Genomic DNA, 18,001 nt, shown 5'->3' on the forward strand with positions numbered 1-18,001 from the left:
CTCAGCTCGTGGCACAGTCACCCTTAGTTGTGAAACTTCCGTCCTCACTCCGGTGCCCCCACCTAGAGCGCCAGCTCTGATGCGTTTTAATTTGTCTGTCCTTGGAATATGCACATTTAAGTTTGCTAGTAAATACCGCCAGAGTAATTTTAATGCTTGGGATAATTATATCTCCACAAGCTCATCAACAGGTTGGTATTATTGATCTTTAAAATTTTTGCATATCTGAAGGGCAAAAAACAAAAAATATATCCTTTTGTTTTTAATTTGCATTTTGCTGACTGTTGACATCGACAGTGTGGCCTGCAAAGCCTGAAATGTTCGCTTTCTGGCTCTTTACAGAACAAGTTTGCTGACCCCAAAACACAAAAGCCAAATACACAGCTTTAAACCCTTTTCTTTGAGGTAAAGGCCCGGGTGGAAGGAATTTGAGCGTTTACAATCCAAGCTCTGTCGTATTGTAAACTATTGATTGAACAAGTAAACATTCTTACCAGTGACTATTACTTGTCTGTAAGATTGAATATAATGGAAAATATCTAGTCCACTCGAATGGCATGACTTGGCTCCTTACTCTCTGAATAATAGCCTTAACATGCATAGGTAATTTAGTAGGTGATAGTTTAACAGTGCTTTTAATGTTTATAAAGTCAGAAGCCTTTTTTTGACCAATAGTAAAAGCTCTTAGAAGTATGATTCTGTTGACAGTATTCCTTAACATTAGTCTAATATGTTGACTTAAGGGTAATATCGACAGATGATATTTAGACTATCCAGTTGATGGACAGCAGTGGGGCGAGTTCTGAGTTGATGGTTGGTGAAATTTGTTGGTTATCTGAACTATTTGTTTTATTGTTTATCGCCCACAACTCTTACAGACGATAAGTGATGGGAGTGTTACTCGTTGTGAGAGAACTTAGGACTCTTTCTGTGGATAATGTGCAGGAAAATGTGAATAATGAACAATGTAAAATTTTGTGTCCTCTAAGAAAAGTATGAATCAACTTTTTTTGTAAAACAAAAGGAAGGAGATATTTCTTCTTTCAGGGAGACTCAGAAAGGTTAGGGCTGCTATAATGATGATTATGTAAAATATTTTACATAAAAATTACAGTGTAATTATATAAATATAATCACTTTAGTATAGAATAAGCCCAAAGGAGTAGTCTGCAGGGTTGGTTTCTTGGGAAATGCAGACAAATTTATATAAATTTTATATATATATATATATATATATATATATATATATACACACACACACACACACTCATTATATAAACGTGCACTATTCAAAGATTTGAAATCTGCACTTACACAATTTTATTTATATGATGGTTCTTTGATTCTCTAAACCTAATTCAAGCATATATCTATTAACTTTGTAGCCCTCATGATTAAACAAATTTTAAGTTAATTATGTGTTTTAAAGAATAGCAAAAGCTGGGTTAGCCAAAAATAGGGAATTTTTTCTCAATTGGTGTAAGAATTAAACAGAAGAGTATTTTATCCCTTTTGAAAATCATTACTATATAGTTTAGTGCTAGTAACCAGTCAAGGTTTTGGCAGGCACAACAGGGGTTTTAGATCAATGGTTGTGGGCAGAGTCTTACCCACAGTGAGGAGATTCTGTCCCCTTTTGCTTATTCTTTCTCTTTTCTCCAGAGCTCAGATTTGGCTTGCCTCCTAGCTAAAACCTTGGTGGCTTCAGCTGGGCCTGCCTTTGACCTTGCAGCTTTAGTCTCCTTACCGTTACCACTGACTATGGGGCTTTCCCAAGCAGGTGAAGAATGGCCACCCACAGGCCTCCCGGTGGGCCCACTACTTTCACTGCCACAGGTGTCCTGCTTGTGGTAATATTTATGTGGACTTGTCCCTCACTCCTATCCCCGTGAAGCTGCCTGTACCACTCTCCGCCCTTCCCACCACCAACTTACAAAGGAGAGAATAAAAAGCCAGCTTTCTTGTTGCTTCCAAACAGCTGCTTGCTGCTGCTGCTGCTGTAGGACAGTCAGTGTTCTGCGACGGGCTTGTTATGCTTGTCTTTCACTCCTGTGGTCTAACTGAGAGAGGTGTGAGATAGGGCTTATTAATATGATTCTGAGAAATTAAAATTCCACCATGGGTTTTTTCAACGTCATCGCAGCTTAAATTCATTTCTTTGGCTTTCCACATCTACAGTTAGAAGTTTTAAAAGGCATTTTTTTTCCTTCTTCAAGACCAATGTATATCCTGGAGGTAGCATGGCAAGAAGGAATACATACGTGTGTGAAAGGACCACAGATCGATACGCGGCATTGCAGAATGGAAAAGACAGCAGGTAAGTGTTTCTGCGCTATGTTAGCACTCTTGCTGTAACGCCTGCCACTGAATGGGTCAAGAGGAAAGGAAATACAAAATAGTAAGATTGCCACCTGCCATTCCTACTAAGGTGTCTCCCCTTCTGTCCCCGCGTGGAAAGATGGGAGAATACTTAGGGAAGACAGGAGGTAAATCTCTTAACCTGAGAATTTCTGAATCAAATCTGATAGTAAATATCTCCCTACAGCAAAGCAGCTCATACCATCGTAATTTGATCTTCATAATTTGAATCTTATTCTCTTGTATACCTGCTGCTTCCTTCTCACCTCCTTCCATCTCCTCTTCCCATCAAGTCATTATTGTATCCACACAGTGATGGCTTTATTTTCCTTCCTCTGCGGGAATGTGGTCATCTCAACTGATCATTGAGAACCAGGCAGTTCTCAAAGTGTTTTATTTTAAATAATGATAAATCATATTATTTTTATTATTTAAAAAATTTAGCTTTTCATCGTGAGTTGTAAGACCTACACATCAGTATAGTACCAAAGGACAGGAATCTTATTCTAATAAGATTCTATTCTTAGTTCCATCCCTGGTCATTTCAGTAGTCTGGGCAGACCATTCTTATATTTGTTTCCTCTTAATTAATAGACATCATGTAAGTGTTATTATAAGGCACAGGAGGTAAATGTATCTTCCGTTAGAATAAGAGCCTTTAGGCTAGAAAAATACTTGGGAATTGATTTCTGACTTATATGTTTCCTGTACTAAGTCCTAATCTATAGCTCCTTTAATCTGTAGCAGTTAACCTATTGATTAATGATATGAGCTGAAAATGAGGTTTCCAGAGATAGATTTTTTTTCTGAACAAGATTCACCCTGAGCTAGCATCTGCTGCCAATCTTCCTTTTTTTGTATGTGAGCCACCACCACAGCCTGGCCACTGACAGACGAGTGGGGTAGGTCCACTCCTGGGAACTGAACCTGGGCTGCCGAAGGAGAGTATGCCAAACTTAACCACTAGGCCACCGGGGCTGGCTCCAGAGACAGCATTGTTGTTATAATTGTGAATTCTTATTGTATAATGGACAATGAACCACAGCAACACATGGCACCAAACTGATTTTTAGAAAGTGAAAAATGTCTCCAGTCCTAATTACTTTATCCATAAGAATGATTCCATACCTTGTCAGGTTGACACATATTTATAGAGCAAGTGTGTGTGAGATCTTTTCCATGGGAGGGGGTGGAAAATTCACCCTGTACATTTTTAACAAGAATATTATTTGGTTAGTCACTAATAGTGCCACTAATGTTAATTTCTTTTAAGTGTTTTAGTCATGAAAGGTGTTAGTCAATTTAGACTTTTAAAAATCTGATTCTTAAATTTTAGTGAACTGCAACTTTTCTCTTTTTTTACTTTTCCATGGTCTTCTCAACTGTTTCATGTTGGAAGCCTTACGGAGATGTCCGCGAGTAGCATATCTTCTGCAGGCTCTGCTGTGGCTTCTGCTGTCCCCTCGGCACGACCCCGCCACCAGAAGTCCATGTCTGCTTCTGGTCATCCTATTAAAGTTACACTGCCAACCATTAAAGACAGCTCTGAAGCTTACCGGCCTGGGTAAAGTGCTGGTTGCATTTCCTTTTGCTGTTAAGACTTTTTAAAAATATATCACCATATGAAAATACATGACGGGCACTATCATATTAAGAGCTTTCTGAAAAGGTTCGGTGTTTGTGGCAGAGGAGAAGTTGGATTGTAACATCAATTTACTACATCTGCTAGCTGTTTTCAAAAATGTTGCTTATAATTTAAATCACTTTCTAGAGGAATCTTCAAGGATTTTATTTTAAATTCATCTGTAAAGTATTGCTGCCTAATTTATCATTTAGGTAAATTGAGTTTTTTATGATCTAAAAACAAAAAAATGTGAGACTGGGAGTTGAGACTTGGGCAATCATCCTAGCTCCTCCCAGTTTCTTGTTCTTAATAAAACTGGCCTTTTAATTTCCCTGCCAATGAAACAGACGATCTCAAAGAGCCTTTTCACGTATAAAATTATGTGACTATTTTTCTAGTATTTGTCTATGTTAGGATTTCTCAAGTTCAGGTACGTCTTTGATCATTAGATTTGTTAATCATATTTGTGGTGTCCTGTAGCATTGTGCTACCAGTGAAGCCTAAATTATAAAGAGGAAATGATTCTATTCAAATGCTTTTTGACAAACAATAAAACTCGTGTTCCACGTTGCTGAATAGCTTAAGAGAATAGTAAAAACATGTATGCAGTCCCTCTGGTGTCTGACACTGAAGAGTAGTTATCTCTGTATCCCTGTTTCAGTAATTTCTTAATCTTCAGTAACGAAATTTTTATAAAAGCCATTTAGTTTCAAACTGAAGTTTTATCCCTCTATGTATGATGATATGGTAAATACAGTTAACTCATGCATCGTGTCTCTAATGTGAACAGATAAAATAGGGCCGAATAAAAGTAGCCATAGCAATTTTTTTCTGGGTTTTAAAAGCATGAGTGAAAGTTTTCCCTGTCCTTCTTCTGAATAATATATCTTAATTTGTCCCCACAGTACGACCCAGAGAGTGCCTGCTGCTTCCCCATCTGCCCACAGTATTAGTGCCACCACTCCAGACAGAACCCGTTTTCCCCGGGGAAGTTCTAGCCGAAGCACTTTCCATGGGGAACAGCTCCGGGAGCGACGCAGCGCTGCTTATAACGGGCCACCTGCTTCCCCCTCCCATGAAACGGGTGCATTTGCACATGCCAGAAGGGGCACGTCAACTGGCATCATAAGCAAAATAACATCCAAATTTGTTCGCAGGTCAGTACCAGTGCACTGTGGTGTTTTGTTTCCTCTAGGAATTATAAAGAAGGCTTGCTTTTATTCTTTAATCTTTATATTGATTTTCCCAAATAGTTTCATGACATTTCATTAGAACTGGTCTTTACAGAAGTGTGAAGAAAAACTTTCTTTAAGAGAGAGAAAGAAAAAAAAATGGACAAAATGAGAATTTTAAAATTCTGTAAAATAGAGTGGAAAGAGCAAACCTTGACTTCAAAAATGTGTTTTAACAAAAAAGTTATCCCCTACATAAAAGCCTTGATTAAGAAAAAGGAATTAAATGAGTTTACATTTATCCTTTAAATAATATTTCTTAAGAATATTTTAAATTGCTCGCTAATAATAGTTTACCTTTTTTAAAAAATATAGTTTACCTTCTTTTTCTTCCTTGTAAAAAGCCTATATACTGGAGTCACAGAGATTACTTATATAATTTAACATCGTAAAATCTTAACCTCAAAACACAGTAAACACAAAATGAATACAGTAGTATAGTAAACTTCTAATAAAAGCATAAAATTGTACCTTTTTCTAAAAAGTAAATGTAAATGTACAGCACACATTGATTATACAGGTTGCCGAACACACCGCAGGTGGATGTCAATTTCACCTATTAGTAGGTCCTAGGAAATGCCTACTAAAGCCCCTTATGTCCAGAGCACTGTGCTAGGTGCCGAGCAGGGTCCAGAGATGCCGAAGACGGCACATCTGCCCTCCAGATTCGGACAGTCCTGAGAGAAGCAGACCTGTGAACAACTCGCCGAGATGTAAAACAGAATGTGTGGTGCGAGGAGATGTGGGCACCATGCTGGAGGAGTCCAGAGGAAGGCACAGTTGTCTCTGACTAGGGGAGAGTTAAGGCTCCCTGCCATATAGTTATTTGAGTAGAGCCCTAAGTGGTAGATAAGAAATTATTAGACTTGCTTTTAAAAAACATTAATTAAATAGTTAATTTTCAATATTATTAGTGTTCCTAGGATTTCAAAGAGTGGCTGTGAGGAAGAGAAGCAGCAGCTTGAGTCTCCTGCCTTTTCATGGAGCCATTTATGGACTCAGTTCCTGGGTCAGTTTGCCCAGGATCACATAGCTGAATTTAAAACTTTAAATCCTGAAAAGCAATGTCAGTCACTGATTCTGTACCATTTGGGTAGTTACCATGCAGCATGGCACTTTGTTAGAGAAAGATCTAAAAGCCCACCACAGGGTCAGCATGACAGTCAGGCAGTGGTGCTGGCTGCCCGCCCATCTGTAGGGTGCTGGTTAGATTATCACTAGTTTCTGCTGTTGGAACTTGGCTATTTAAAGCCGTTTTTAAAAGCCAGTACTTTCTCGTGGGTAAGCCAGGATTAATTTTAAAGTGAAGGAGAATAGGCTTTGAGTTTAATGCTTGATTACTAATTGTGCATTAAGCATTGTGCAGAATAAAATATTTCACTTTACTTTGCAATAAAATTTTAGATTTAGCGGGAACATAGTGAAGAGCACTGGACAAGAAGTCAGGACAGAATGTCAGAGCAAGGAAGTGCCATCGAGATAGTCTGTTGGGAGGTTAGGATAAAGGATTGTCATATAGTCATTTACCAAGTATGTGAAGACCTACTGTGTACTAGATACTCTACTGGTGCTGTTGATAGGGCAGTAAATGGGACTGACATTGCCCCTCCCTTCCTGGGAGCAACTTCTCATCTTGCAACATTCCGCATGGTTGAAACATTTTCCTCACTTGTCTTCTGGTTTTCCTCCTGCCTCTCAAACTAGCTGTCCCTTCTCAGGCTCATTTGCTCATTCTTCTTAGGTTGCCTTGCCTCTCCCCCCGACCTCGGAATGTCAAACTGCCCCAGGGCTCAGTCTTTGGACACATTCTTTTCTCTGGTTATGCTCACTCTCTTGGTGATCTCATTCAGACCCGTGACATTAAATTCCATCTTAACGTTAACAACTCCCACATCTGTATCTTTAGCTGAGATCTCTCCTCCGAACTGCAGACCCACATATCCAGTTGTCTGCTCAGCCTCTCCACTTGGATGCATAATAGACTCTCAAACAGAACGTGTCCGAAATTCAACTCGCAATCCTCTTCCTGAAACCTGTCCCGCCCTGTTCACCATTTTTGGTAATGGCGACGCCATCCTTCTGGTCGCTGGGTCTGCGAGCACTGGGTTATCCTGGACTGCTCCTTTTCTCATACCACACAGCAGTTCCGTTAGCAGGTTGTGTTGGCTCTGCCTCCACAGTATTTCCCGAGTTTAACTGCCTCCATCCTCCCACTGCTGCCTTCATGATCTAAACCACTGCTCATCTTCCACCTCCTAACAGGTCTCGTAGCTTCTGCCGTTGTCCTCTATTCTGTGTTCAACAATGTAAGTGCTCAGTTTAAAGCCCTCGACTTGCTTCCATCTTGCTCAAGGTATAATTCAGAGCCCTCACAGTGGCCTCCGAGGCCCCACATGGCCCGGCTGCCCATTTCTGTTCTGACCTCCTCTTCACTCACTCCTCCCCTGGCTGCTTCCACACCAGCTACACGGGGCCCTGTGCTCGTGTTGAACTTTGAATAGTGTCAGTTAGTGGAGGATTTTGGGGGCAGGGGGAGAAGGAGGGAAGGAGGAGGTGGTTTGCTGGCTTTTGTCAGCAATTTGGTAGTGTTTTTAATGTCTTCATTTTTAACATATTTTAATTAATTCTGGATTTGGTTAGAGAAGAAAAAAAAAATCACACTTATCCTCCGAGGTCACTTGTCACCTTGTGAACGAACAGCTTGGGCTTTACAGATAGGCTTGTGTTCACTGCAGTGCGTGAGGTCTCCCCTGATGTCGCATCTGGTAGCTTGAGCTTGGGCTCTCTGGGGCCTGCGCCACAGACGATTCAGTGCGGGAGGAAGAGCTGTGTCTCAGTCCAGGAGTGAACCTGCCGAGTTCTTTAGCAGCTGACAGCCTGGATGCAGTTGATCTCTCTGCACTTGCAGCCTATTGAACTTTTGGGATGGTTGGAGGCTTGGAGATAAACCAGAGTATTTCTCTGTGTTCAGGATATATTCCAGCCTTTTCATTTAATCTTCTCAACTCAGTTCTCAGGTTATCAGTCCTTCCCACTTGTCTCTTCTTCTTAAGTCCATCCTGGGGTCAAGCCTGCCTTTCTCTCTGTTCCCTTTGCCTTCCTCACTTCACTGTGTCCAAAGTGTGAAGAAATGACACTGACACCCCCGTGTGACCAGCACTGGAACTGGGCATGCTCAGGGGCGGGACTGACTTTGAGTCTAACTTGATTGCCAAGACAACGCACAGACTTTGGGACCAACTAAGCTGATGTGCTGCTCAATGCTTAAAAGGATGAAAAAATAGGATTTTATAGGGGAAAAAGTAAAGGATTTGGGGTTGAAGAAAGGAAGGATAAAGAATAGCTCAGAGTTAATTTTTCATGTATTTGAAAACCATTATTACAAAGAGGAAGCCAGCTAGTAGCTCTCCTCGGCCAGTAAGAGTGCTGTACACTGAAATAACCACACAAGAGAGTTATTCTCTGGTTTTAGGAAAGCAATTTATACTACAGTCATCTATCAAGGGAGGATGTAGACATACTATTTCAAAAGTCACTTAAATAGCGTTTAGAACCATGTGCTTTGGCTAGGTTCAGTATAACTACTGAATAAACTGGAGGTTATATCAAGCCTTAGGATTTCCTAACCATGGGTCACTCTTATACAGGGGATAACCTAATTATTTTAATTGACTGTATATGGCTCTATGTAAGATACTTGGCTCTTTTTAAGTTTTGAGTATTGGAGAGCAATGCTACACTGCACGTGCTCGGACAGCCACCTGTGCCTTCCGTTTCCCCAGCTACCTCCCACCGTGGCCCCTTATAGCTCACTTACTGGACTATTTAGAACCACTGCCAGCAGCAGGAGTTCTTCAATCGGTGTTCCAGTGGCGTCCAGGCAGGAACAGGGTATGGGGAACAATGTGATGAGTCAGGTGCTGTTTCAGCGATTGTAGCAGGGGCAGTAGGTGCAAGGGGTGTTTCATTCCTGATGCTCAAAGTTCAGCAGCAGTGGAAGAGAGGTCTGCTAACAGAGATTTATAAGGCAAAACATAAACAGGTCAGAAAAGTCCAGTGAGACATGCGGAATTTTATCTTAGCAGCGGGAATCAACAGCATTACCATCTTGCTTGCCCAGCTGATGGGCTGCCCTTCAGTGTGTGTCAGTTCATCTCCGCATAAACAGAAATGTACGCTCCACTTGGAGCCTGCTCAAAGAATGTTTTGTTTATTTCAGTGTGCTATAATGAAAATAGATTCGTATAGATGGCATTGAATTTTTATTATACTTGCCAATGAAAATGCCAGTTATTAAAAAGAGAAATTTAAGAAACCCCATTTAAATGTGAAAATACATCTTCTTAATCCTTTTTAATTCAGATAGGAAAATGGTTTTTGCACAGCATGTTTATCAGGAAAGGCCTATAGTTAAAGACCCTGAGAAGCATAAGGCATTCATGTTTTTAACCATGAGTTAAAGTTTTAGAGCGTAGTGTATGAGTGAGTTTTATTAATTTGGTGAGGAAAGTGGCCATGTGCCACATAACAATGTTTCGGTCAATGATGCACCCGCACATATGCAGCTGTGGTCCCATGAGATTAGCATCATACAGGCATGTTCGCCTAGGTGTGTAGCAGGCTGCACCATCTAGGTTTGCGTAAGTACACTCTATGGTGTTCACATGATGACAAAATCGCCTGACGATGCATTTCTCACAATGTATCCCCGTCACTAAGCGACACATGACTGTAATATAAACGTTTCTGGAATGGTAAAAACATTCACTTAAGGGTTAGAGTTGGTGATTTTTCCAAGCTGTCTAATAGTATTTTGCTGTATCACCGGCCATCTCTTAATATATTTAAACTGGTTTATAACTTGATACTCCTGTGTAGATATTTAATTACCTTTGAAAATGACAAAGTAGTTAAAATTTTGGTAGACTTAAAAAATATTAATTACATTCAATAAAAGGACAATTAGTAGAGTTTTCCTGGTTTTATTTCACAGGTGGATATTGAGGTAAGATCAATATTTCTGTTTAAGATTGAATTCATGTTTTTAAAAGACTCACCTGCTTTGGTAGGCTGTTGGTTTGCTGCAATATTTTATCATGTGCATGAATTATTAGCCTAACTTCTGAAATAAGTTATTGCTTATTTAAAGTTTGGATTTTTAGAAATATTTGTTTATGTGTTGAGCGTTATTTCTAACTAGAAGGTTAATTTATGTGCTTTGTAAATTGAGCGGCTACTAGAATTATGTGTAATAACAAATATGAAGTTGAATCTTGCTGTTGATAATTATTAAATAGTTTTAACTTTAGACTGAACTAAACTAAACCAAAAGATAAATTATGACTTTAAAATTGTGGCTGGGAATTGGAAGATAATGTAAAAAAAAATCCTAAACTGTCACCTAGCATCTCCTCTATGACAATACCCAGTAGACGCTCAATAAATGATAGCTGTGTGGTCGTGATGAAAGCAAGAGAAATAGTGTTAGACTGACTGCTAATAGAAAACTGTCATGCTAGAAGTTTGCTCAACAAGTTAATTTTGAAATCATTTTAGATGTAGGTTTTCTTGATATATTTTTTACTCTTATCATTAAATCTCAACCTCCACTTTGTTTTGAGGGATCCAAGTGAAGGCGAAGCCAGTGGCAGAACCGACACCTCAAGGTGAGGAGCCACTGTTAATACTTCGCTGCCAGGCCCCGTGTCCGGAAACGCGCTTTCGAAATACTTACAGCACCTAACAAACATGACTAGAGCTAATCACTAGATAGTATGTGCGTTTTAAAGTTTGATATTGGGATGGGTTTTTCTAATGTTGCCTAGCATTTAATGAAGTGTAAGTTAATTAACTTTGTGTTTCCTAAACATTTTGAATTGTATGCTTTGTAGAGAAGTATCCTTTCTGTCCTATAAAGTATGTCTTAGCAGAAGAATTAATAGATTAAAATGTACTGATCCTTTTCTCAGTAAAGGGATGTAACTAAAATTAGATAGCACAGAACTCTGAGCTAACCAAATATGTAGGAAGATTTGATATTAGTAATGTATTTTAGGGGAGTATTCAGTGGTGGACCACATTTTAAAACTCTGATTTTTGAACTTTTCATACCGGTTGTGCATTCGTTCTGGCGATGGGTCTCAGACTCGAGCACAGTCGGAATCAGTGGAGGGCTTGGTGAAACAGATGGCTGGGCCCCACCCCAGGGTTTGTGCTGGGGCCCTGGGGTGAGGAACTGACGCTGCTGCTCTGGGGACCACATTAATGACATGTTAGTCCTGCTGTTCATATTTAGAAATGGGAAATTTAAGAAACGAAGGCATCACGTTATTTTGAATGTACACCAGCATTAAGGGACCCGGTCTGAATCAGAGAAGCTCGATGAGCAGTCTTCCGTAGGGCAAATGCCCCAGCTGCATTCAGGAGTTATTTTTGACCAGCTGAATGCAAGCCTCAGTTTAATTTCTACTTTTTAAAATTATTTGAACTATAAAACATAATGAGTTTTGGAAAAACCTTATTGAGCCTCCCTATGTAGTCTTTTTTCCAAACTGTTGTGCATTTATTTATGTTTAGTCATAAGAGGTGAAACGCCCCTTTATTGAGTTAGGGACCTGCGTCACAAAGGAGGCAGGACAGAGGTATTTCACGTTCTTCCACCTACTAAATGCACTTGAAGGACTTTGTTTTCAGCCCCTTTCTCACTTAGTCATCACTTTTCAGCCCGCATCTTGCTAAATTTCCCTCAGAGACATTTAATAATGTGTGTAGTGTCACAAGTGGCCGCTGATATTGCAGTTAATCTGCATGCATTCTGTCCTTTTAACATGGCTGCATGTCCCTTTTGTTTGGTCGTTGTTGGGTTTTCTTTTCTTTTTTCGCTTTTGAACACACTTGTCAAATACCTACTGTCTATCAGGTACTTGCTTGCTGGTCATTTAATCCTTACTGCAACCAGGTGAAAAGTATCCATTTTACGGATGAAGAAACAGTAAGGTGCATAGGTGGGGAACCCGTTCTAATGAGGCCCTGTCCTTTCAGGGACATGTCAGGTGTGATGGGAAAAGGCACAGGCGCTCAATCCAGGCCGTGGGGGTGGGAGCTGTGTTCTACCACTTCCCTGGCTGTGTGTGATTTCAGCAAAGTCCCTTTAACTCCTCGTGCCCCCATTTCCTCATTCTCCCTCCTAGGATTGCTTTGAGGGGTGAATGAGTATATAATACCTGTTAGGCTCTTGGAACAATTCCTGGCCCCTAGTAATGCTCAATAAATGTTTGCTGTTACTGTTTGTATCGGCATTTCCAGGAACTTTCTACAGTTAACATTTCCGGTGGCTATGCCTTTGAGAAACACGTAGAAAAACATTTTGTATGTATCTGTCGTCGTAAGGTCACCAGGTTCCCTTGGTGGGACTGAAGGAAACCAGACCTGGAATAAAACACCTGATTTCCAGTCTTCACTTCTCAACTCATTAGCTCTATGACCTCTGAAAAGTAATTTAAGTTTCCTAGCCATCAGTTCTGTTTTTAAAATGAGTGTTGGATCAGGTGACCTCTTGGGTCCCTTCCAGCCCTAGCAGGCTGATTCCATAACCTGAGGTGTACATGTGGTCCTGGTAAATGACTGGTTGGATCTGGACCCCCAAAGAGGCTTAGATGCAGTGATCAAAGAGAGAATAATAGAGAAGACAGTGAAATAAATACTTTCCACGCTTATTTAATAGTCTTTGGAAATTTATTTTCTCTACTTATTCCCTTTCATATTTTCTCAAGCTTGCATAGTTTGCAGAGCTTTGGGGACTTAGATACCTAGGAATGCAGAGGGAAGCACATATATAAATGTAGACATGAATGTACATTATATCACATTGATAGAAAATGTATGTATGGATAATAAAATAAATAGAAGATTATAAACTTTCAAAGTATATCATTTCTTCTTCTCCTTTTTCTTTTGGTGAGGAAGATTGGCCCTCAGCTAACATCTGTTACCAATCTTCCTCGTGTTTTTTTCTCCCAAAGCCCCAGTACATAGTTGTATATCCTAGTTATAAGTCATTCTAGTTCTTCTATGTGGAATGCCGCCACAGCCTGGCCTAATGAGTGTTGTGTAGGTCTGCACCCAGGATCTAAACTGGTGAACCCTAGGCCGCTGAAGCAGAGCATGCAAATTTAACCACTCGGCCATGGGGTAGCCCCCTCATTTCTTCTTTAAATCACATATAAATGAGATAGGTTACAAGTTAAAATTGCAGCATCTGAATTTAGATAATTGCTTAACAAATTTAATTACAGGGTCTTCTGAATCATAAATAATCTATTAATTTTACTTTTCTGTGATTATTGGAAATAGGTTTTCTGGCTCTATATTATTTATGGGAGACCTACAATAAGAAAAATTCAGTTGAGTTGCTTTCATTTAACAAACATGTGTTAATCATCTACTGTGTGCCCAGCACAGTTCTAGAGACCTGAGATGGGTCAGTGAACACAGCAGACAGTAGTCCTCATCCTCCTGGAATTTACAATCTAATGGTAGAGTCAGACAATAAAGAATAAATAAATGTGTTCACTAGTACATTAGAATGTGATACGTGCTGTGGCGGAACGAATAGATCAGGGGAAGCGGGTTGGCCAGGCCAGGGTAGGAGTCGGGGTGCAGTAGGGTGGTCAGGGCGGACCTCATGAAGAAAGGAGCAGAGATTTGAAAGAATTACGGGAGTTAGTCATGCAGCTGTCTGAGGGAAAAGCATTCCTGGCAGAGGGACCAGCGTGTGCAAAACCCTTCAGGCAAGAAAATGCCCCGTATGTTCAAGGAATAGTATGGAGGCCAGTGTGTCCTGAGAGAAGTGTGCAAGGAGGAAGATAACAGGAGAGGAGAGGCTGGGGTAGGAGTGGGAGTGTAGGTCGTGTGGAGCCTGCAGACTATTTTAAGGGTGTCTTTAGCAAAATGTTGAGACCGTTAGAGGACCGATGTCTACGCTCCCGCGGCGCTGTGACCTGACAGCTCACCTCATTGCAGGACAGCGTTCTTGCTCAGCAGTGTCAGGGCTAAAATCCCCCTGGAGCCGTTACCACTGTCCTTGTTCTCAGTCCTTCTACCCAAAGCAGGTAGAGACAAGGAACATTTTCTCTATATTTCAAAAATGTGTATTCATAAGCAGACTGCTGGTGATCTCTGTGTAAATGTACAGAAGGTGGAGAATCTGCTTTTGCAAACTCACACAGAGAAATATGGAAAGAACTGAAAAGTATTAAGTTCTTCACTTCCAGCTACAAACTCATTTCCCACAAATATATTTAAGGAAATATGCTATTTTAGATTGAAGGTATTAAAAAAAAGTCAAGACAGATGGCTCCTGCGGTCTGTTTTTGTAACAGCAAGATGGCATAAATCTTTGTGTCTACCTGAAGGCAGTCTGCAAATTGGGTAGTGTTAGTAGGCACTGAATTATGACCACTTAGACTTCATGTGTGTCTTGATTTCTTTGCTGAATGGGATTTTTGTTTTCGTCCTTTCCCTGTGCCCTCTTCCTCCAGAAGTACATCAGGGGAACCAAAAGAAAGAGACAAGGAAGAGGGTAAAGACTCCAAGCCACGGTCTCTGCGATTCACATGGAGCATGAAGACCACTAGCTCAATGGACCCCAATGACATGATGAGAGAAATCCGCAAAGTGTTAGATGCCAATAACTGTGATTATGAACAAAAGGAAAGGTTTTTGCTTTTCTGTGTCCATGGAGATGCTAGACAGGATAGCCTCGTGCAGTGGGAGATGGAAGTCTGCAAGCTGCCCCGGCTGTCACTTAATGGGGTCCGCTTCAAGCGAATATCTGGGACATCTATTGCCTTTAAGAACATTGCATCTAAAATAGCAAATGAGCTTAAGCTGTAAGGAAACTCAAATTTACAGGATCAGGGAAGATACATCCATATCTGAGGTACAGTTTTTGAATGTACTGGTAATGCCTAATGTGATTGGCCTGTCAATCTCCCCATGTAGAATTCGCCCTTAATGCAATAAGGTTATACATAGTTATGAACTGTAAAATTGAAGTCAGTATGAACTATAAGAAATATCTGTAGCTAAAAAAGTAGGTTCACATGTACAGGTAAGTATATTGTGTACTTCTGTTCATTTTCTGTTCATAGAGTTGTATAATAAAACAGATGATTGCTTAAAAACTTGTATAGTTGTCCGGATTTCTGCACATAAATGTACGTTTGATGCTTTGAGTTGAAAATGTTCTTCCCTGTTATTTACATTCTGGTGGGTTTTTAAAATTCTTATCTCCATCATGCAATTTTGAAAATTGTGTCCAGAATTAAAAGTGCACAAAAATAGTCTTTACAATTGTAGCATGGACTTTTAAAAATTATTTTAAAATCATATTTAAATTTAATCCAGAAGCTGATAAATAGGTCAGCTTTATAATGCATAGAATTATTCCTGCTTCTCTTTGCTCTTATCCTTGGGAAGATACAAAATGTTTACAGTGTTGGCACTTAGAGTTTTTAAAATAAAGTACATGAAAATAGTAATAGCTTTGCCTTGAGCTAACTAAGAAGCACTGGGGAAAAAGTTAAACCTACGTCCAATTTCTTTAAAACTTTAAAGTGTTTTCTGGCCCACTGCTAATCATAGCAGCAAAATTAAAAAGATTCAATACTTCATCTGGCTAGTATAATGTAAACTGTCACTTAGATTTGCTGCCTTCTGAACACCGCAATGAAATTGCGGAAATAGAATAATATTGGGACTGTTTCATAGCACAAACTCATCTTTACAGTGTTGATCAATGCATCAGTTAAGAAATAATGCCACCTCAGGAATTAACTGGCATTGGGAACATTTGCCTCATTCTCCTCCCATCCTCTTCATCCACCTCGACACAGTAATATCTGTAAGTACTTAAGAGACTTTTGAGCAAAACACACTATTTATAACGTATATTATTGATTTATGCTTCTGTGATTGTTGAGTTTGTTCCCACGTAACCTGTTTGTTTTTAATATTTTGCCAGATTTCTTGTATTTATTCCACATCATTATGCCTATAATGTACAGCTTTGTAATTGGGCATTTGCCTACTTTTCTTTCCTAATTAGTGATACATGCGATGTAAAACCACTAGTAAAGGTACATTTTAATACTTGTTATTTTATACTGAATTAGCCTTGGAGGTTGACTGTGCAATGTTATTTAATGTTGTAATTACTGTAATATCAACATATGGGCCCCATCTGCACACTCCTGAGAAATAGAAAGTGGGTATTCAAATTTTATCAGTTTAAAGAGAAATAAAGCTGTGATAAATACTGTAATCTGACCTACATTGGAAATCTCTAAGTGTAGGTGATGTGCCATTCCATGATGGCCTCCAGACTAGGGTGAATTTTACCTTCTGTACTGTACTGTGATGTAGCTTTCTTCTGTAACAGTTCTGTTCTAAAATGAAGTGTATTTTTGCCTTAGCAAAGGATGGTGTTTGGAAAAAAAAACTGTGTAGCCCCTTTTTAACCTAGTGTTCATTCAAAAAAAAATTGATGCGAATCTTGATTCACTTTCACTGGTGCACACTGAAATTTTACTTGAACAGTTCTCATAATAAAGCACTTGTCTTTTGCTCTTTATCAGAATGTGGATCACCTGTTTTCAAATACAAAAGTATTCTGTATGGGGAGCTTATCTCGTGTGTTCTAAATTTAGTTGCCAGGGGGTGAAGCTGTGTGGGTCTTCAAGACGCTTTTTGAAAAGAGAAGTTGAATGTTTTTATAGGAATTCCTATCAGTGGAACATTTTAAAGAAATAGACATCTTGCCTTTTCCAAGGTAGAAACTAATGTTTTTTTACATATTCTCATGCTGATTTCTCACTTTTCTGTGTTGGTGGCAAGAAATTTTACTTCAATAATTCTTATGAACTAAAAATGAAATCTTGAAATTCACTTTAGATTTTCGCATTTTATATGACAACATAACTATTTCTTTTTTAAGATTTAGAGCAACTTGACAATATGTTTGTATAAATAAATACCACTTTATGTTCACCAGCTATGTGATACCAGGATTTCCTTGGTTTCTGTTTAAACATTACTTGATATAATACCCCTAATATTAAATTAACTACTTTATAAAGAGGGGGACACAGTATTTAACTTGATAAATAAAAAACTTGATAAATAATACAATGAAATATACTCCAGAATCTTGACCCAAAAATATTCTGTAAGGTAGGATTTGATTTAAAACCCAAAAGACCTCATTGTGAAGTGTTTTTCATCCACAGTACCATTTCACAATGTGGCAACAAAACTAACGTGATGAGTGAGACGCCAGTTTACTGTAAATGATTACGTCAGCATGTGTAAATTAATCAGGATGATCTCTGCCTTCATTTTTAAAATATCTATCGAGGTACCTACTGTGTCTTAAGATATATAAAGGAATTGTAAAAGATAGTTCCCACTTCTCCAAGATTTTGGTCCATTTGGGAAGACAAAATGTAAACACACAGAAAACCACAAAAACAAACCCAAATGGAAAACAATGAAAGTGCTCAAACAAGCACAGACAAGAGATGCCATAGGAATTCAGAGAAGGGTGAGTTCTGTGAGAACAGGAGAAAGGAACGCCTTTTGAGGGATTTGAGGATGGGTAAAATTTAAGAGGCAGAATGGAAAAGACCCTTCAGATGGAAGGAACATGTGAGAAAAGGCTTGAAGTTAGTAATGGCTGGAAGACACATGTTAGAAATGAGGCACTTATTCTAGAGAGCAGCAGGGTTCA

The 18,001-nt window shown here is 39.4% G+C and overlaps 1 protein-coding gene across 4 annotated transcripts in view; it reads left to right on the plus strand.

Moving 5' to 3' along the window:
- The window catches only part of MARK1 (microtubule affinity regulating kinase 1), a 122,856-nt gene extending 106,010 nt beyond the window's left edge, over positions 1–16,846 (plus strand). For 3 of the 4 annotated variants that reach the window (XM_070256039.1, XM_070256041.1, XM_070256042.1), the window contains exons 14-18: positions 2,217–2,317; positions 3,758–3,922; positions 4,888–5,139; positions 10,836–10,880; positions 14,754–16,846. In XM_070256039.1, the coding sequence (XP_070112140.1) occupies positions 2,217–2,317; positions 3,758–3,922; positions 4,888–5,139; positions 10,836–10,880; positions 14,754–15,108 (918 nt within the window). In that variant the 3' untranslated portion in view covers positions 15,109–16,846. The remainder of the gene's footprint in view (positions 1–2,216; positions 2,318–3,757; positions 3,923–4,887; positions 5,140–10,835; positions 10,881–14,753) is intronic. The other variant, XM_070256040.1, reaches the window with a different exon arrangement.
- The last annotated feature ends 1,155 nt before the right edge of the window (positions 16,847–18,001 follow it).

This window comes from Equus caballus, chromosome 30 (genome assembly GCF_041296265.1).
Source record: "Equus caballus isolate H_3958 breed thoroughbred chromosome 30, TB-T2T, whole genome shotgun sequence".
Taxonomy (NCBI): Eukaryota; Metazoa; Chordata; class Mammalia; order Perissodactyla; family Equidae; genus Equus; species Equus caballus.